This window comes from Pseudophryne corroboree, chromosome 3 (genome assembly GCF_028390025.1).
Source record: "Pseudophryne corroboree isolate aPseCor3 chromosome 3, aPseCor3.hap2, whole genome shotgun sequence".
In the NCBI taxonomy this organism is placed as follows: Eukaryota; Metazoa; Chordata; class Amphibia; order Anura; family Myobatrachidae; genus Pseudophryne; species Pseudophryne corroboree.
The window spans coordinates 672,055,238-672,076,372 of record NC_086446.1 but is presented as its reverse complement, the minus strand read 5'-3'; the positions used below and the strand labels follow the sequence as shown (position 1 = coordinate 672,076,372).

At 47.6% G+C, this 21,135-nt stretch overlaps 1 protein-coding gene across 5 annotated transcripts in view; it reads left to right on the top strand.

The window, feature by feature from the left end:
• Nucleotides 1-21,135, top strand: part of LOC135056556 (solute carrier family 2, facilitated glucose transporter member 9-like) — a 286,898-nt gene that overhangs the window by 208,083 nt on the left and 57,680 nt on the right. For all 5 annotated transcript variants that reach the window (XM_063961893.1, XM_063961890.1, XM_063961891.1 and 2 more), the window contains exon 9: nt 7,307-7,417. In XM_063961893.1, the coding sequence (XP_063817963.1) occupies nt 7,307-7,417 (111 nt within the window). The remainder of the gene's footprint in view (nt 1-7,306; nt 7,418-21,135) is intronic.

Sequence of the window (21,135 nt, the reverse complement as noted above, 5' to 3'; positions counted from 1 at the left end):
GGATAACTGAGGCCTTGACAGCTATATTGGTGTTAGACGTGCGTCCGGTATCCTCCATTAGTTCAGTGGGACTTAGAGAATTGTTTGAGGTACTGTGTTCCCGGTATCAAATCCCATCTAGGTTCCACTTCTCTAGGCAGGTGATACCGAGAATGTACACAGACGTCAGAAAAAGAGTCACCAGTGTCCTACAAAATGTGGTTGTATGCAGTGTCCACTTAACCACGGACATGTGGAACAGGGCAGACTAAGGACTATATGACTGTAACAGCCCACTGGGTGGATGTATGGCCTCCCGCAGCAACAACAGCAGCGGCACCAGTAGCAGCATCTCGCAAACGCCAACTTGTTCCTAGGCAGGCTACGCTATGTATCACCGCTTTCTGTAAGAGGCACACAGCTGACAACCGCTTACGGAAACTGAGGAACATCATTGCAGAATGGTTTACACCAATTGGACTCTCCTGGGGATTTGTGATATCTGAAAACGCCACCAATATTGTGCGTGCATTACATCTGGGCAAATTCCAGCACGTCCCATATTTTGCACATACAATTAATTTGGTTGTGCAGAATTTTTTGAAAAATGACAGTGGTGTGCAGGAGATGCTGTCGGTGGACCGAAAAATTTGCGGTCCACTTTCATGCCGAAGACTGGAGCGCCAGCAAACACTCCTGAACATGCAATGCCATCATCTGAAGAAAGAGGTGGTAGCAAGGTGGAATTCAACACTCTGTATGCTTCAGAGGATGGAGGAGCAGCCATTTAAGCCTATACATCCACCTACGATATAGGCAAAGGAGGGGGAATGCACCTGACTCAAGCGCAGTGGAAATGATTTCTGTCTTGTGCAAGGTTCTCCAACCCTTCGAACTTGCCACATGTGAAGTCAGTTCAGACACTACCAGCTTGAGTCAGGTCATTGCCCTCATCAGGCTTTGCAGAAGCAGCTGGAGAAACTGAAGGAGGAGCTAAGACTGAGCGATTCCGCAAAGTATGTGAGACTTGTGGATGGAGCCCTTCATTCGCTTTGCCAGGATTCAAGGGTGGTCAGGGGTGGATTGGGAACAAAAAGCCGCCCTGGAAAAATTTGTACTAGTGACCCCACATGGGCAGCACCAGAGGTGTAAGGTCTAACCAAGGGCCATGGCAGCAGCACCCTCCCACAAAAACTTTCCAGATAGTGGGCATGTCCAGCATCAAAGTGGAAGTTAAAAAGAAATAAAATTAAATATTATGAGCACATTATATGATACACCTTCAGAATTTAGGAAACTATATCATTCCTTAGAAATATATATATTTTCTTTCTTATTAAACCAACCGTATCCCAATCACTATTCACTCAATCTTATATGTCAGCCAAGCAGGCAGACAGAGCATACACTAGATCATCTGCAATCACAGGCTAAGTAGCAAAGTAATTTTCATATATGCAAATTATTTAGCATCTTATTCATTATGTCTATAAAAATGACCACATGTTCTCAAACAAAACAGGCCCCGCGGGTGCGTTGGCCCACCGGGAATCTTTCCCTGTTAACCCTATGACCAATCCGCCTCTGAGGGTGGTCAATCTGTTGAAAACCGAGCACTTCATTTTGGCCACCGTGCACGATCCTAGGTTTAAAGCCTACGTTGTATCTCTCTTTCCAGCAGACACAGGTGAGCAGAGATGTAAAGACCTGCTGGTGAGTAAATTGTCAACTCAAGCGGAACGTGACCCGTCAACAGCTCCTCCAATTTCTCCCACCACTGGGACTGCAAGGAAAAGGATAACATTTCCTAGCCCACCCGCTGGCGGTGATGCAGGGCAGTCAGGAGTGAAAGCTGACATCTGGTCCGGACTGAAGGACCTGCCAACGATTACGGACATGTCTACTGTCACTGCATATGATTCTGTCACCATTGAAAGAATGGTGGAGGATTATATGAGTGACTGCATCCAAGTAGGAACGTCAGACAGTCCGTATGTATACTAGCAGGAAAAAGAGGCAATTTGGATGCCTTTGCACAAACTGGATTTTTTTTACCCCCCCCCCCTTCCCTCCAGTGTGTACTCCGAAAGAGTGTTTAGTGCAGCCTGTAACCTTGTCAGCGATCGGCGTAGGAGAAGATGATGTTCATCAAAATGAATTATAAATTCCTCCGGGAAGACCTTTACCAGCAATTTCCTCCAGAAAGTACACAGGGACCTGTGATGGTGGATTCCAGTGGGGACGAATTAATACTCTGTGAGGAGGCAGATGTACACAGTGAAAGGGGAGAGGAATCGGAGGATGAGGTCAACATCTTGCCTCTGTAGAGCGAGTTTGTGCAAGGAGAGATTGATTGCTTATTTTTTGGTGGGGACCCAAACAAACCATTCGTTTCAGCCACAGTCGTGTGGCAGACCCTGTCGCTGAAATTATTGGTTTGTTAAAGTGTGTATGTCCTGTTTATACAACATAAAGGTGGGTGGGAGGGCCCAAGGACAATTCCATCTTGCACCTCTTTTTCTTCTTTGCATCATGTGCTGTTTGGGGACTGGTGTTTTTAAGTGCCATCCTGTCTGTAACTGCAGTGCCACTCCTAGATGGGTCAGGTGTTTGTGCCGCACATTTGTGTCACTTAGCTTAGTCATACAGCTACCTCATTGCACCTCTTTTTCTTCTTTGCATCATGTGCTGTTTGGGGCCTATTTTTTAAATCTGCCATCTTGTCTGCCACTGCAGTGCCACTCCTAAATGGGCCAGGTGTTTGTGCCGCACACTTGTGTCGCTTAGCTTAGTCATATAGCCACCTCTGTGCAACCTTTTGGCCTAAAAACAATATTGTGAGGTGTTCACAATAGACTGGAAATGAGTGAAAATTAATGTTATTGAGGTTAATAATACCGTAGGAGCAAAATTACCCCCAAATTCTGTGATTGTAGCTGTTGTTTTTATGTTTCTTTTTCAAAAATCATCCAGAACCAAAACCAAAAACCGAAAGGTTGGTTTTGGCAAAACCAAAACACGAAAGTTAAGTGGAATTAGAACCAAAACCAAAACACGAAAAGTGCCAGCCGCACATCTCTATTTTCATCTGTTTGTAAAACACATGGGGTGTGGCATAATGAAACTGATGCTATAATTTGCATTTTATTATATTAAGTATATTTTAACTCCGTTCCCCTTCTATGTACTCCCCTTCGGCATCCGCACACCCCTGTATTTTATTTTCCATTGGTCAAAGCCACGCTGCCTGTGGCTCATTATCTGTCAGCTATCTCTACAGCTCCGTCGTTTTCTTCTTTACCTCAGTAACTGATGCAGAACCGTTACCTTGAGTACAGGTTTGACATTAGGAAAAAGAAAGCAGTCACGCAGCACTAGGTCTGGCGAGTATAGAGGGTGTTCTAGCACTGCAATCTGTTTCTCGGACAAAATCCGCTTCATGGAGAGAGCTGTGTGGGCTGGTGCGTTTTCCTAATGGAGAATGAAATTATTTTTCTACAACTCTGGCCTCTTTCTTCTGATTTTTCCCCACAAAGGGCCTAATTCAGAGTTGATTGCAGCAGCAAATTGGTTAGCAGTTGGGCAAAACCATAGGGGTCATTCTGACCGGAACGCTCGCTGAAGTTCTTCGCAGCGATCAGGTCAGAACTGCGCATGCGCTGGTGCCACATTGTGCCGGCGCATGGCTGACGCATTGGCTGTCGTTGCTTAGCGATCGCCTCTGCCTGATTGACGGGCAGAGGCGGTTGCTAGGTGGGAGGGGGCGACACGTGGCGTTTTGCTGCCGTTTTGTGGGCGTGGTCTGGCCAACGCAGGCGTGGCCGTACCGTGCTGGGGGCGGGCCACAACGGCTTTGTGACATCACACGCAGCCTCTGCAAGCCGGGCAGCGACGGGTAGCTCCCGGCCAGCACGCAAAAGCTGCGCTAACCGGGAGCTACTCCTGAAGTACAAAAGCATTGCCGCTATGCAATGCTTTTGTACTTTAGCAACGGGGCAGGGACTGACATGCGGGGCGAACTAGCCCTGTGCTGGGTGTCCACCCACATGTCTGTGTTCCTGATCGTAGCTGTGCTAAATTTAGTACAGCTACGATCAAGTCGGAATGACCTCCCATGTGCACTGCGGGAGGGGGCATATATGATATGTGCAGAGAGTTAGATTTGGGTGTGGTGTGTTCAACTGAAATGTAAATTGCAGTGTAAAAATAAAGCAGCCAGTATTTACCCTGCACAGAAACAAAATAACCCACCCAAATCTAACTCTCTCTGCAAATGTTACCCCGCAGTGCACATGGGGGGTAATTCCAAGTCGATCGCAGCAGGAAATTTTTTTAGCAGTTGGGCAAAACCATGTGCACTGCAGGGGAGGCAGATATACCATGTGCAGAGAGAGTAAGATTTGGGTGGGTTATTTTGTTTCTGTGCAGGGTAAATACTGGCTGCTTTCTTTTTACACTGCAATTTAGATTGCAGATCGAACTCACCACACCCAAATCTAACTCTCTCTGCACATGTTATATCTGCCCCCCCCCCCCCCCCCCCCCCCTGCAGTGCACATGGTATTGACCAACTGCTAAAAAATTTCCTGCTGCGATCAACTTGGAATTACCCCCATGGTTTTGTCCAACTGCTAACAAATTTGCTGCTGTGATCAACTCTGAATTACCACCAAAGTTTCTAGAAAATTTTAGTAGCAATTCACTGTTGCACCTTCCGGTCTTCCAAAATAACGCCCTTGATATCAAAGAAAGCAATTAACTGAAATGGCTTTGAATTTAGATTTGCTTTAATGTGCCTTCTTCATTCTTGGGGATAATGGTGATTTCCAGTGCATGGATTGGCGTTTTGTCTCAAGATCGAACTGGAAAATTCATGCTTCATAACCGGTTATAACTTTATCTAAAAATGTGAATCCTCTTGAATTTGTTCTAAAATGTCTGTACAAATTAGCTTTTGACTTTCTGCTCGGAAGTGAGGAGCTTGGAAGCATCTTAGCACAAACTTTAGTCATGTTAAGATTGAGATGCAAAACTTGCCTAACAGTTTCTTTGCTGGTGTTTAGCATTTCTGCTATCATACGGATACTGAGTCGATGGTCAATTCGAACAATTTCTAAAAAAAATAAAAATTTCTCCCATATTATTTCATTCCGAAACGTTTCTCTTCGACATCCTCATGACCGTCACTAAATCTTGTGTGCCACTCAAACACACGTGCAGGTGTAAGCCAATTTGCCTCGTAAGCCTTGGTTAGCATACAGAAAGATTCAGTGGGTGTTTTGTTCAAAAATATGAGTAGAGATTTTAAGCTAACACACGTTGCTCTAATTTTGAACTAGGCATTTTTACAATACACGGGAGAAACGCAGCTTCTTCTAACGCTGTGTGACATCAAACTATCTCTGTGAGAGGGGTGAAACTTGCAAAACCAATTTGGGATAGTCCAAGATCAATGTTCTCCCACTCCCTTTTAAGTCATGCAGTATAGTTTATTTTTCCATGTACAGTTTCGTTATTTGATAGCCATACCTTGTATGTAGTGATGTCAGTGGTGAAACTGGTCACAATTTTGTACGATGGACACGCAAGCTGTTCAACTTTAAACAAAAAAAAAAAAGTCATACTTAACAGTCCCAGGAGCCAGGGATTTGTGCTCCGGTGAGTGCTGCCAGGCACCAGGTACTCAATGTGCTACGCTGTGACCCCTGTGCAGTACATTGATGCTGCAAAGTGGCAGCTCACTTTAGAGCACCGGGGGTCACAGCCAGTGGTACAATTAAAAAGAAATTCTTAGTGGTACTGTGTGCACGCACCCCAAATAATGGGTGTGGCCACATGGGGTGTGAGACAGATATGCCCCCACAGTGCCAGATACACATATGCCAAATATGCCCCCACAATGCAAGATATGCCCCCCACGGTGCCAGATACACATGCCCCCACGGTGCCAGATATGCCCCACTTTGCCAGATACACATGCCCCCACTTTGCCAGATACACATATGCTCTTACAGTGCCAGATATGCCCCCACGGTGCCAGATACACATGCCCCCAGAGTGCAAGATACACATATTCCCCCACAGTGCTAGATATGCCCCCCACATTGCCAGATACATATATGCCCCCACAGTGCCAAATACACATATGCCAGATATGCCCTCACAGTGCCAGATATGCCCCCAGCAGTGCAACTCACCGTTGCTACTGCCTGGGGCCGGCACTGTCTGCTGCTGCGGAGAGGAGAGCGCAGCACGAGCCACTCCTGGCCCCAGTCTAGTCTCCAAGTCCTCCTGCAGCGGTGGCGGCATCCTGTATATCAGATCTGGTGCCGGTCCGCAAGCTAATCAGAGCTTGCGGTCTGGAAGCGGTGGGTCCGGATAGGCTGCCGATCAGTGAGCTCTGGGTGACTCACGGACCGGAAATTCAGTCAGTGTAATACATGCCGCCGCTGGACTTGGGTTGGGGGGGGGGGGGAGGGGTGGCTGGGCAGACAGGAGAGGAGCAGGAGGGGAGAGGCACATGCGCTGCGCTCTCCTCTCTCCAACACCCGGTGTCTGCAAGGTGGCGGTCCAGCTGGGAATTTCTTACCAGTACGCAGTACCGCCGCATACTGCCATACTTGCAGCACTGGTCACAGCACAAAAGCAGGATATGTCGCTCGGCAGCCTCCTGGGACTGGTAAGTATAAGGGAGGGGGGGGATCCCGGTGGCGGTGGTAACGATGGACGGCAGCGCATGCGCAGCAGGACCTCGGGGTATTTTTTATTAAAAATACCCCGAAAATGCTGTGGAGAGGTATCGCAGGGACAGAGCTTCTCGCAAGCTCTGTCCCTGCATGTGATAATTGAAACATCCATATGATGTACTCAATTATTGCATTGCGAGTTTGGCCGATGATATCACTGGTCATCCGCATCATCAGGCCCCTAAGTGTGGGGGTGTGGACACACACAGTTGTGGTTTTTAGGCACATCTCAGAAGGTGACATAGGAAATCTTGTGACTCTGCCAAGCTCCGTTACTTTACATGCCAAATCTACAATGTGTTTTTGAATAAATTCTAAATCCTACAATGTAGCATATGTGGCTCTACAATGCAAACCCATGTCTTACCCTCTTGGCTCTACAATGTATACCCATGTCATACCCTCTTGGCTCTACAATGTATACCCATGTCTTACCCTCTTGGCTCTACAATGTATACCCATGTCTTACCCTCTTGGCTCTACAATGTATACCCATGTCATACCCTCTTGGCTTTACAACTGCTGCCCATGTCATTAATCATGAAGAGTTGACTGAATGATACAATTCTGTTACTTTGCAGATCTGGTTCTACACCAACTCCATATTTGAGAATGCTGGCGTTCCTTTGGATGAGATCCCATACACAACAGTGGGAACTGGTGCAATTGAGATAATTGCAGGTCTAGTTGGGGTAAGTGTTTACTTTAATTTCTATACTAAAGGGCATTAGATCCTTATGTCCTAATACCCAGTCAGAAACAATGTCTTGTAACATTCTGACGTGTGTTTGACAATGTTCCACACTATGGCAGTATTAGTAGGTTTGAAGTTGGGTATCCTGTAGATTAGATGTAGTAAATATTTATGAGCTTTTCCAACTTCCAAATACTGTTTTTATATTTATGTGCAACTTCCTGTGTTGTTCAGACTTGTATTTATAAATCAGGCAGAATGGACTCTGCTACTAGTGTGCCCTTTGCACTATATGCTTTATTAATGGGACAAATTCCCATGTACTAGCCGACAAGAAAAAACCCTCTTAATGTTCAAGAATGTAATTGGCTTGATGACTGTTGATCCTATCAACGTGGATAGGTATACTGTATACAGATACTGCATTGTATCTGTATACAGTAGATTGTTCTATGGTATGCTGGCAGTCCACTCTGTAATATGTATATATCTGCACAATTACATTTTGCTGTGGGGCATGAACAGTTCTTGTTACACTAACTCAACATGTATCACATCTACATCCACATCTGGCATAGCATTACACCAAGCCTGTTTCACTATGTTGCCACTGCAAGGAGAGAATGTAAAATAGGATTTTAATTACCTGCATCAAGTCTGCCCCTGGGCCTAACCATCAAGATGAACAGGGAACTGTGGGGGAAGAGCACCAGGACCAGGATCAGCAGGGACATCCCCCATTGCGTCTGAGTATGCCCCCCACATTCTCCTACCCACCCGTACTAAGATCTGATCAAAATGTTATCCCACTCCTACTTCTGCCACTAGTTACCTGCTATTGTGTTTTTTTTTTTCTCTCTTCATTGCTCGCTTCCACCCCACCAGGTGTTTTTCCTGTAATGTTTACCTCTACTGATTGCACACCTTTCCATTGTGCCCTACATGCAGGGTACATCGTACTACTACATAAGCATCAGTTTTCCCATATATGAACTTGGCCCTTGTATGGCTCACCTCCCACAGTGTAACCTTCAAAGTGCGCCGAACATGGCTGCCCCATATGGTACACTTGTGGATGGGATGAAAAATACATGGACCTTGTGGTTTTGTTGGAACCCTACTCTAAACTGTAGGACTCTGAAATCACCCCCATTTTGTGTCATCTCTTCTAGGGGTAGACTATTCCACCCTGGGTAATCCTACGCTGAGCGCCCAAGATGGCTGCTGCACTTGGTACCTATGAGGGTGGAATAGACAACCCTTGGAAGTTATTACCCAAAATGCCTGCACCAATCCTGCGTTATGCTTTCTGTGGGCTTAAGGTTTTTCTTTTATGTCTGTGTTGCTTGTCTATTGTTGTATTACTCAAATCCTCTGTATCATGTGCATTGTTTTTGATGTCTGTAAAGCGCCTTGAGTCCTGTTGGAGAAAGAGCGCTCTATAAATAAAATTATTATTATTATTATTATTATTATTACCTACCGGTAAATCCATTTCTTGTAGTCCGTAGGGGATACTGGGAATCCATTTAGTCCCATGGGGTATAGACAAGTCCACTAGGAGCCATGGGCACTACAGAAGTTTGGTTGTGTGTGCTGGCTCCTCCCTCTATGCCCCTCCTACCAGGCTCAGTCTAGGAAACTGTGCCCGAGGAGAAGGACATACTTTGAGAGAAGGATATAGAATAGGAAAGTGGTGAGAATTCGAACCAGCACAACCAGAACAAGAGGAAAGCCATGCTAACCAAACTTGCAAATAAGGACAGCAACAGCTGAACCAAACCACATTAATGAACCAAGTAACAGAGCAAGAATAATGAAGCACCGTGCGGTCGGGCGGCCAGTATCCCCTGTGGACTATGAGAAAAGGATTTACCGGTAGGTAATTAAAATCCTATTTTCTCTTACGTCCTAGGCGATACTGGGAATCCATTTAGTACTATGGGGAAGTACCAAAGCTCCCAAACTGGGTGGGAGATTGCTGAGGTTCCTGCAGAACTGATTGACCAAACTGAAGGTCCTCAGAGGCCAAGGTATTGAACTTGTAAAACTTGGCAAACGTGTTAGAACCCGACCAAGTAGCCGCTTGGCAAAGCTGTAAAGCCGAGACACCCCGGGCAGCCGCCCAAGAGGAACCTACCGACCTAGTGGAGTGGACTTGAACAGATTTCTGAATCGGCACACCTGCCATGGAATAAGCATGCTGGATAGTGAGCCTGATCCAGCGTGCAATAGACTGCTTCGAAGCAGGGCACCCAATTTTATTGGGATCGTAAAGAACGAACAGCGAGTCCGATTTTCTGTGAAGAGCTGTTCTCTTCACATAGACCTTTAAAGCCCTTACGGCATCCAAAGAATTTGAAGTAGCAGAGGCGTCTGTAACAGCTGGAACCACAATAGGTTGGTTGATGTGAAACGCGGAAACCCCCTTACGAAGACATTGCTGACGAGTCTTGAGTTCCGCTCTGTTCTCATGGAAAATCACGTAGGGGCTCTTGTAAGACAACGCCCCCAGTTCCGACACAGGTCTTGCTGAAGCCAATGCCAACAGTGTGACAGTCTTCCACGTAAGGTACTTTACGTCCACTTCCTGTAATGGTTCAAACCAGTCCGATTGGAGAAACTGCAGCACCAAATTGAGATCCCAAGGTGCCGTAGGAGGCACAAAGGGAGGTTGGATGTGAAGAACACCTTTCAAGAACGTCTGGATCTCAGGGACAGAAGCCAATTGTTGCTGAAAGAAAATAGACAAGGCCAAAATCTGAACTTTAATGGAGCCTAGGCCCACATCAACTCCCGACTACAGAAAAAGCAGGAGATGTCCAGGATGAAAATCCACCGCAGAATATTGTCTGCTCTCACACAAAGAGACATATTTCTTCCAGATAGATGGTAATGTTTAGATGTTACCCCCTTTCTGGCTTGGATTATAGTCGGAATGACCTTGTCAGAAATCCCTCTCCTGGCTAGAATCAGCCGTTCAACTTCCATGCAATTAAACATAGCCATGGTAAGTCTTGATAGATGAACGGGCCCTGTTGCAGAAGTTCCTCTCAAAGAGGCAGAGGCCACGGATCCTCTATTAGCATCTCTAGAAGATCCGCATACCAGGCCCTTCGCAGGCCAGTCTGGAGCAATGAGGATTGCTTGAACCTTTCCCTTTTTTTTTTTAGAATTCTCGGGATCAGAGAAATGGGAGGAAACAAGTACACCAGCTGGTAGACCCATGCAGTTGTCAGGGCGTTTACCGCTACTGCCTGTGGATCCCTCGACCTGGAACAATACTGCTTGAGCTTCTTATTGAGTCAAGAGGCCATCATGTCAATTTGTGAATACCCCCACCAACGTGTTAACCACCGGAACACCTCCGGGTGGAGGCCCCATTCCCCCCCGGGTGCAGATCGTGTTTGCTGAGGAAGTATGCTTCCCAGTTTTCTACCCCCGGAATGAAGATCACCGACAACGCCACTGCGTGTTTTTCTGCACAATGAGAATTCTTGGCACTTCTGACATTGCGGCTCTGCTTTTCATTCCGCTAGTGTCGGTTTATGTACGTTACCTCCGTAACATTGTCCGACTGGACTTGAATGGCCTGGTTCTGAAGAAGAGATGAGGCCTGCAGAAGGGCGTTGTAGATAGCCCTAACGCACTGACGTAGCCATAATCCTCTGCATGCCGACACTGCCAGAGCTGTAGTGCGTGCATTAAGCAAACCTATTTGTTTTTTATGGCTTCCACCATAAAATTCGCAGAGTCTTGTATATATTGCAGGAGCAATATAATTCCCTCTTGAGGTAAGGTGTCTAACCCCTCAAGTAAATTACATTTAGTAATGGCTCTTGTAATCAACCTACATGCTATAGTGGGTCTCTTGGCCACCTCGATAGCAGTATACAAAGATTTGAGGCTGCACAAGGCACAGGTAGTACAGGTAGTACATTCCGAGTTGATCGCATGTAGAAATTTTTTGCTGCCGGTGCGATCAACTAGACGCCGCCTATGGGGGAGGGGTTTTTTGCATAGCAAGGCTGCGAACGCTTGTGCAGCCGAGCTATGCAAAAACATTTTGTGCAGTTTCTGAGTAGCTCTGGAGTTACTTACCCGCTGCGATGTCTTCAGCCTGTCAGGTCCAGGAATTGACGTCAGACACCCGCCCTGCAAACGTCTGGACATGCCTGCGTTCGCCGCACCACTTTCACAAAATGGTCAGTGGACGCCCCAGAATGCCTTCCTCCTGCCAATCTTCTTGTGATCGCTTTCTTCATTCTTGTTGTTGCCAACGATGCGCCTGTGCATTGCGTCCACCGGGCATGCGCAGAACCGACAGAAAACAGCAGCATGCCAACGGGTCGGAATGACCCCCACAATTTTACGTGAGAGTCTGGAGACTGATGCATCCACTATCTGTGGATTTACCCATTTTTTCCTACCCTCAGAAGGAAAAGCAAAAGATAACCATCTTGGAAATTGAAATTTCTTATCTGGATTAACCCACGGTACTTCAAACAGGTTAGTTCCTTTGACACAGGAAAAGTGGCTGAGGACTTTTTCTCAATATTAAAGTAAGATTCCTCACTCTCCTCTGTCACCTTATCAGGGATATTTAGAACTTCTATACTAGCATCTATGAAAGCCTCTACACCCTGTGACAGAGTACCTTCCCCTACCTCTGTGTCCACCTACCCTTCCTCCATTTCTGATCCTGCATCATCAGTCAGAATGCAGTATATGAGCCAAGGTATGTTTTTGCAGACAATTGGTAGAGGACTGAGATGCTGGTCTGGGTACGGAGTCCTTTTTTATAAACTCATCCATAGACTTCCTCAAGTATTGCGTCTGTTTCTCATTACGAGATAATTTTTGCAGAAATGGTGGAAATCATTCCCCTAATGGAGTCCAGTCATGCTAGTTCTGCCCCACTAAACTGGGATGGGATACTACACTGAGTACACACTAGTGAACCCCCTGGAGAAGAGGAACACTGTGCCTTACATGAAACACACTCTTTGCCTGACATACTGCAGTAGTGACAGCGCACACACAGGAAAAGGTTAAAAGCATAATTAACCCACAAAGAGCCCTTCCAGAGAGACACAGAGAAAGTATGGAACCTGCACACGGCACCCTTATCGCTAATGCCAAGCTTAGCCGGGTCGCAGACTAAGTATCTAGATTAGGAACTTAGTACACTAGTAATCACTCCCCCCCTGCTATGACCCCCTGGTACCGCTGAGGTAAACTGGAGGCTTTCCGGAGGAGCTGCGTGTCCCTGTCAGTCAGCGTCTGTGTCAGCTGCAGTAGGGAAAATGGCGCTTGTGAGCTGCTGGGTCTGCTCATAGTGAAGCCCCGCCCTTTCAGTGGCACACGGTCTTCCCGCTCTTCTTTATACTGGCTGATGTGTCTGAGTGCATAAAATGGAGACAGACTCCTTTTATGGCTGTGGTGCCAGTCTGGGTACTGTGTATACAACAGTGTACTTGGGGGGTCATTCCGAGTTGATCGCTCGCTAGCAGTTTTAAGCAGTCGTGCAAAAACGCTAAGCCGCCGCCCTCTGGGAGTGTATTTTAGCTTAGCAGAAGTGCGAACGAAAGGATCGCAGAGCGACTACAAAAAAAAATTGTGCAGTTTCAGAGTAACTCCAGACCTACTCCTAGCTTGCGATCACTTCAGACTGTTCAGTTCCGCATTTGACGTCGCCAACACGCCCTGTGTTCTCCCAACCACGCCTGCATTTTTCCTGGCACGCCTGCGTTTTTTTCGAACACTCCCTGAAACCGGTCAGTTGACACCCAAAAACGCCCACTTCATGTCAATCACTCTGCGGCCAGCAGTGCAACAGAAAAGCTTTGCTAGACTTGTGTAAAATTGCATTGGCCGTTGTGAAAGTACGTCGCACGTGCGCATTGTGTCGCATACGCAGAAGTGACGATTTTTTGCTTCATCGCTGCGCAGCGAACATTTTCAGCTAGCGATCAACTCGGAATGACCCCCTTAGTCAGGAGACTCAGTCCGCCCCGTGTAGAAGCCGTGTGTCTCCATACCCTCATGCCGCCATAATGGCCGGTGACCCACTAACCGGGACGCCGGCTTAGTACTCACCACTCTTCTTTCTTCTGGCTCTGTTAGGGGTGGTGGCGTGCTGCGGGAATGTATGCTCACTGTGGTGGGGCTTGCGAATAGTTCCCTCAGGAGCTAGCGTCCTGTCAGCGGGGAACGGGACCATTAACCCTTTGTGGGGTTGGGCCATCCCCCCCATCTCCCCCCCCAAGTCCCACGAAGCAGGCAGGCTGGTGCCATCCAGTCCTGCCTGAAAATAACAGACTTAGAAAATAAATGCAGAAAACTCTTTAGGAGCTTCCTCCGGGCACATTTTCTATACTGAGTTTGGTAGGAGGGGCATAGAGGGAGAAGCCATCCCACACAATCAAAATTCTGTAGTACCATGGCTCCTAGTGGACTCGTCTATGCCCCATGGTACTAAATGGATTCCCAGTATCCCCTAGGACGTAAGAGAAAATGTATTTATAATGTGTTGCCAGTAGCAGCTTTAGGGGCATATTTATCATAATCCATATTCAAAATGCCTATGTGATAAATATTTTTCAACCAAATTTACAATATGAAAATATTATTTCTCTAACATCCTAGTGGATGCTGGGGACTCCGAAAGGACCATGAGGAATAGCGGCTCCGCAGGAGACTAGGCACAAAAGTAAAAAGCTTTAGGACTACCTGGTGTGCACTGGCTCCTCCCCCCATGACCCCCCTCCAAGCCTCAGTTAGTTAGATTTTTGTGCCCGAACGAGACGGGTGCAGGCTAAGGGGCTCTCCTGAGCTGCTTAGTGTAAAAGTTTAAAGTAGGTTTTTTATTTTCAGTGAGACCTGCTGGCAACAGGCTCACTGCACCGAGGGACTAAGGGGAGAAGAAGCGAACTCACCTGCATGCAGAGTGGATTGGGCTTCTTAGGCTACTGGACATTAGCTCCAGAGGGACGATCACAGGCCCAGCCATGGATGGGTCCCGGAGCCGCGCCGCCGTCCCCCTTACAGAGCCAGAAGAGTGAAGAGGTCCGGAAAATCGGCGGCAGAAGACGTCCTGTCTTCAATAAGGTAGCGCACAGCACCGCAGCTGTGCGCCATTGCTCTCAGCACACTTCACACTCCGGTCACTGAGGGTGCAGGGCGCTGGGGGGAGCGCCCTGAGACGCAATAAAAAACCTTTGTTTGGCAAAAAAATACATCACATATAGCTCCTGGGCTATATGGATGCATTTAACCCCTGCCATTTTTCCATTAAAAAGCGGGAGAAAGGCCGCCGATAAGGGGTCGGAGCCTATCTCCTCAGCACACTGGCGCCATTTTTTCCTCACAGCTCCGTTGGAGGAAGGCTCCCTGACTCTCCCCTGCAGTCCTGCACTACAGAAACAGGGTAAAACAAGAGAGGGGGGGCACAAAAATGGCATAGTAATATATACAGCAGCTATATTAGGGAAAAACACTTATATAAGGTTATCCCTATATATATATATATATAGCGCTCTGGTGTGTGCTGGCAAACTCTCCCTCTGTCTCCCCAAAGGGCTTGTGGGGTCCTGTCCTCTATCGGAGCATTCCCTGTGTGTGTGCTGTGTGTCGGTACGCTGTGTCGACATGTATGAGGAGGAAAATGATGTGGAGGCGGAGCAATTGCCTGTGTTAGTGATGTCACCCCCTAGGGAGTCGACACCTGACTGGATGGTCTTATGGAAAGAATTACGTGATAGTGTCGGCACTTTACAAAAGACTGTTGACGACATGAGACAGCCGCCAAATCAGTTAATACCTGTACAGGCGTCTCAAACACCGTCAGGGGCTATAAAACGCCCGTTACCTCAGGTCGATACAGACACTGACACGGACACTGACTCCAGTGTCGACGGTGAGGAAACAAACGTATTTTCCAGTAGGGCCACACGTTACATGATCACGGCAATGAAGGAGGTTTTGAACATTTCTGATACTACAAATACCACAAAGAAGGGTATTATGTGGGGTGTGAAAAAACTACCCGTAGTTTTTCCTGAATCAGATGAATTAAATGAGGTGTGTGATGAAGCGTGGGTTTCCCCCGATAAAAAACTGCTAATTTCTAAAAAATTATTGGCATTATACCCTTTCCCGCCAGAGGTTAGGGCGCGTTGGGAAACACCCCCTAGAGTGGATAAGGCGCTCACACACTTATCAAAACAAGTGGCGTTACCGTCTCCAGATACGGCCGCCCTCAAGGAACCAGCTGATAGGAAGCTGGAAAATATCCTAAAAAGTATATACACACATACTGGTATTATACTGCGACCAGCAATCGCCTCAGCCTGGATGTGCAGTGCTGGGGTGGCTTGGTCGGATTCCCTGACTGAAAATATTGATACCCTGGACAGGGACAATATATTATTGACTATAGAGCATTTAAAGGATGCATTTCTATATATGCGTGATGCACAGAGGGATATTTGCACTCTGGCATCAAGAGTAAGTGCGATGTCCATTTCTGCCAGAAGAGGGTTATGGACGCGACAGTGGTCAGGTGATGCGGATTCCAAACGGCATATGGAAGTATTGCCGTATAAAGGGGAGGAGTTATTTGGGGTCGGTCTATCGGACCTGGTGGCCACGGCAACGGCTGGGAAATCCACCTTTTTACCCCAAGTCACCTCGCAGCAGAAAAAGATACCGTCTTTTCAGGCTCAGTCCTTTCGTCCCCATAAGGGCAATCGGGCAAAAGGCCACTCATATCTGCCCCGGGGCAGAGGAAGGGGAAAAAGACTGCAGCAGACAGCCTCTTCCCACGAACAGAAGCCCTCCCCCGCTTCTGCCAAGTCCTCAGCATGACGCTGGGGCCTTACAAGCGGACTCAGGCACGGTGGGGGCCCGTCTCAAGAATTTCAGCGCGCAGTGGGCTCACTCGCAAGTGGACCCCTGGATCCTGCAGGTAGTATCTCAGGGGTACAAATTGGAATTCGAGACGTCTCCCCCTCGCCGGTTCCTGAAGTCTGCTTTACCAACGTCTCTCTGCGACAGGGAGGCGGTATTGGAAGCCATTCACAAGCTGTATTCCCAGCAAGTGATAATCAAGGTACCCCTCCTTCACCAGGGAAAGGGGTATTATTCCACGCTGTTTGTGGTACCAAAGCCGGACGGCTCGGTGAGACCCATTTTAAATCTGAAATCCTTGAACACTTACATAAAAAGGTTCAAGTTCAAGATGGAGTCACTCAGAGCAGTGATAGCGAACCTGGAAGAAGGGGACTATATGGTGTCTCTGGACATCAAGGATGCTTACCTCCATGTCCCAAATTGCCCTTCTCACCAAGGGTACCTCAGGTTTGTGGTACAGAACTGTCACTATCAGTTTCAGACGCTGCCGTTTGGATTGTCCACGGCACCCCGGGTCTTTACCAAGGTAATGGCCGAAATGATGATTCTTCTTCGAAGAAAAGGCGTCTTAATTATCCCTTACTTGGACGATCTCCTGATAAGGGCAAGGTCCAGGGAACAGTTAGAGGTCGGAGTAGCACTATCTCAAGTAGTACTACGACAGCACGGATGGATTCTAAACATTCCAAAATCGCAGCTGATTCCGACGACACGTCTGCTGTTCCTAGGAATGATTCTGGACACAGTACAGAAAAAGGTGTTTCTCCCGGAAGAGAAAGCCAGGGAGTTATCCGACCTAGTCAGGAACCTCCTAAGACCTGGCCAAGTGTCAGTACATCAATGCACAAGGGTCCTGGGAAAGATGGTGGCTTCTTACGAAGCGATTCCATTCGGCAGATTCCACGCAAGAACTTTTCAGTGGGATCTGCTGGACAAATGGTCCGGATCGCATCTTCAAATGCATCAGCGGATAACCCTGTCTCCAAGAACAAGGGTGTCTCTCCTGTGGTGGTTACAGAGTGCTCATCTCCTAGAGGGCCGCAGATTCGGCATTCAGGATTGGGTCCTGGTGACCACGGATGCCAGCCTGAGAGGCTGGGGAGCAGTCACACAGGGAAGAAATTTCCAGGGCTTGTGGTCAAGCATGGAAACGTCACTTCACATAAATATCCTGGAACTAAGGGCCATTTACAATGCCCTAAGTCAGGCGAGACCTCTGCTTCAGGGTCAGCCGGTGTTGATCCAGTCGGACAACATCACGGCAGTCGCCCACGTAAACAGACAGGGCGGCACAAGAAGCAGGAGGGCAATGACGGAAGTGGCAAGGATTCTTCGCTGGGCGGAAAATCATGTGATAGCACTGTCAGCAGTGTTCATTCCGGGAGTGGACAACTGGGAAGCAGACTTCCTCAGCAGGCACGATCTTCACCCGGGGGAGTGGGGACTTCACCCAGAAGTCTTCCACATGATTGTGAACCGTTGGGAAAAACCAAAGGTGGACATGATGGCGTCCCGCCTCAACAAAAAACTGGACAGGTATTGCGCCAGGTCAAGGGACCCTCAGGCAATAGCTGTGGACGCTCTGGTAACACCGTGGGTGTACCAGTCAGTGTATGTGTTCCCTCCTCTTCCTCTCATACCAAAAGTACTGAGAATCATAAGAAGGAGAGGAGTAAAGACTATACTCGTGGCTCCGGATTGGCCAAGAAGGACTTGGTACCCGGAAATTCAAGAGATGCTCACGGAAGACCCGTGGCCTCTACCTCTAAGAAAGGACCTGCTCCAGCAGGGACCCATGTCTGTTCCAAGACTTACCGCGGCTGCGTTTGACGGCATGGCGGTTGAACGCCGGATCCTGAAGGAAAAAGGCATTCCGGATGAAGTCATCCCTACCCTGATCAAAGCCAGGAAGGATGTGACCGTATAACATTATCACCGTATTTGGCGAAAATATGTTGCGTGGTGCGAGGCCAGGAAGGCCCCTACAGAGGAATTTCAACTGGGTCGATTCCTGCATTTCCTGCAAACAGGACTGTCTATGGGCCTCAAATTAGGGTCCATTAAGGTTCAAATTTCGGCCCTGTCAATATTCTTCCAAAAAGAACTAGCTTCTGTTCCTGAAGTTCAGACGTTTGTCAAGGGAGTACTGCATATACAGCCTCCTTTTGTGCCTCCAGTGGCACCTTGGGATCTCAATGTAGTGTTGGGATTCCTAAAATCACATTGGTTTGAACCACTCACCATTGTGGACTTAAAATATCTCACATGGAAAGTGGTAATGCTGTTAGCCCTGGCTTCAGCCAGGCGTGTTTCAGAATTGGCGGCTTTATCCTATAAAAGCCCTTACCTAATTTTTCATACGGACAGGGCAGAATTGAGGACTCGTCCTCAATTTCTCCCTAAGGTGGTTTCAGCTTTTCACTTAAACCAGCCTATTGTGGTGCCTGCGGCTACTAGGGACTTGGAGGATTCCAAGTTGCTGGACGTAGTCAGGGCCCTGAAAATATATGTTTCCAGGACGGCTGGAGTCAGAAAATCTGACTCGCTGTTTATCCTGTATGCACCCAACAAGCTGGGTGCTCCTGCTTCTAAGCAGACGATTGCTCATTGGATTTGTAGTACAATTCAGCTTGCACATTCTGTGGCAGGCCTGCCACAGCCAAAATCTGTAAAAGCTCATTCCACACGGAAAGTGGGCTCATCTTGGGCGGCTGTCCGAGGGGTGTCGGCTTTACAACTTTGCCGAGCAGCTACTTGGTCAGGGGCAAACACGTTTGCTAAATTCTACAAATTTGATACCCTGGCTGAGGAGGACCTGGAGTTCTCTCATTCGGTGCTGCAGAGTCATCCGCACTCTCCCGCCCGTTTGGGAGCTTTGGTATAATCCCCATGGTCCTTTCGGAGTCCCCAGCATCCACTAGGACGTTAGAGAAAATAAGAATTTACTTACCGATAATTCTATTTCTCGTAGTCCGTAGTGGATGCTGGGCGCCCATCCCAAGTGCGGATTGTCTGCATTACTTGTACATAGTTATTGTTACAAAAATCGGGTTATTGTTGTTGTGAGCCATCTTTTCAGAGGCTCCTTCTGTTATCATACTGTTAACTGGGTTCAGATCACAAGTTGTACGGTGTGATTGGTGTGGCTGGTATGAGTCTTACCCGGGATTCAAAATCCTTCCTTATTGTGTACGCTCGTCCGGGCACAGTATCCTAACTGAGGCTTGGAGGGGGGTCATGGGGGGAGGAGCCAGTGCACACCAGCTAGTCCTAAAGCTTTTTACTTTTGTGCCCAGTCTCCTGCGGAGCCGCTATTCCTCATGGTCCTTTCGGAGTCCCCAGCATCCACTACGGACTATGAGAAATAGAATTATCGGTAAGTAAATTCTTATTATTTTCACACCAAATTAGTACACAGCTCTTGCCGGGAGACAGCTTCGATAAGAGCCTGTCCCGGTAAAGAGCTAGATGGAGAGTGATAGTTTACGCCAGGGCAATTCAACTAAGGGGTCTATTTACTAAGGGATCTATGAATGTACTAATCCCTGGATAGAGAGAAAAGTGGATGGAGATCAAATACCAACCAACTCCTAACTTTCATTTCTCCAGCTGGGTCCACAGGTTATCCACAGGATAACATTGGGATATGCCGGAGCGACAGCGGAAATGGCACCAAACGGTCACAAGCTTTCTGGCCTCCCAGGATGCATCGGGGCTTCTCCATATAATCCCGCCCACTGACTCAGTCAAATCAGTTTTTTGTTTGGTGCTGCAGGAGCCGGACCATGGTCACAAGGCTGCTGTTAATAGCAGCCTGAAGCTTTTATTATTTTATTTTTATGGTCTTACTATGTTTTTGAGTGATCTTTCTTAACAGCGTCTTAAACGCATGCTAGAAAGAGTCGCTCCAACAACTCTCCACCGGGTCGCAACAACGCTTACCTTCGCACTACAGTGCTGTCTTGGTGGGCGTCTGTGTCGGATGATTCTAGCAGGTCCAGCAGATGTTACCAGGCTGTGGCCGGAGCATGGGGAGAAGGTAAGTCATCGGTTTCCTCTTACTAGGGGGTAAGCTACACTGTATTGGAGGAGACTACAAACAGTGGTTGATGCGCCGCCACTCTTAAGTGCAACAGCGCTATGCTTTAGGGATCATAGGCGCCAGGACCAAGTTGAGGCCGCGATCCTCAGAGTTTGTCAACGGGGGAGTAAGACGCTCTCCTGGTCGCCCCTCCCCCAAGTTCATGACCAGTTTCCATGCGTCTCCCGTCCATGAACTAATGACCTAACTTCTATCTCAGACGCTACCATGACGGTACTCGGTCGCAGCTTAGACGCTGCAATGGTGCACACTAGACTTTCCGCCTAGACCGGGTTGCAGACAGGAGCGTCTGCATACACTTATCGTTCTCTGAGCGTCTGTGTCCGTTAATGAGCGTCTGTGTGTCTCATCAGTTTTCAGAGAGGCAGTTTACACTAGTAGCGTCTGAATCCACTCAGCGTCTTTCGAGCGTATTGATTGATATGGAAGTGTGGTGAGTCTCCCTGTATCCCACTCTACGGAGAAAGGGTTATACAGTACTAAAATTCTTTCTACTTGATAGTATGAATTGTTAATTTTGGTACAGATTGCATATGAGGCCTGTACATTACTGTTATTTTCTGCATGATATGTTTGAAAAACTGGTTAAAAACAAATGCAATTGTCCCACTTACTTGTAAGTAATTATGATGGTTGATTGTATTCTCATATGACAATGTCTAATATTTAAAATGTGACTGACTGCTAGTATGTGTGCTGAC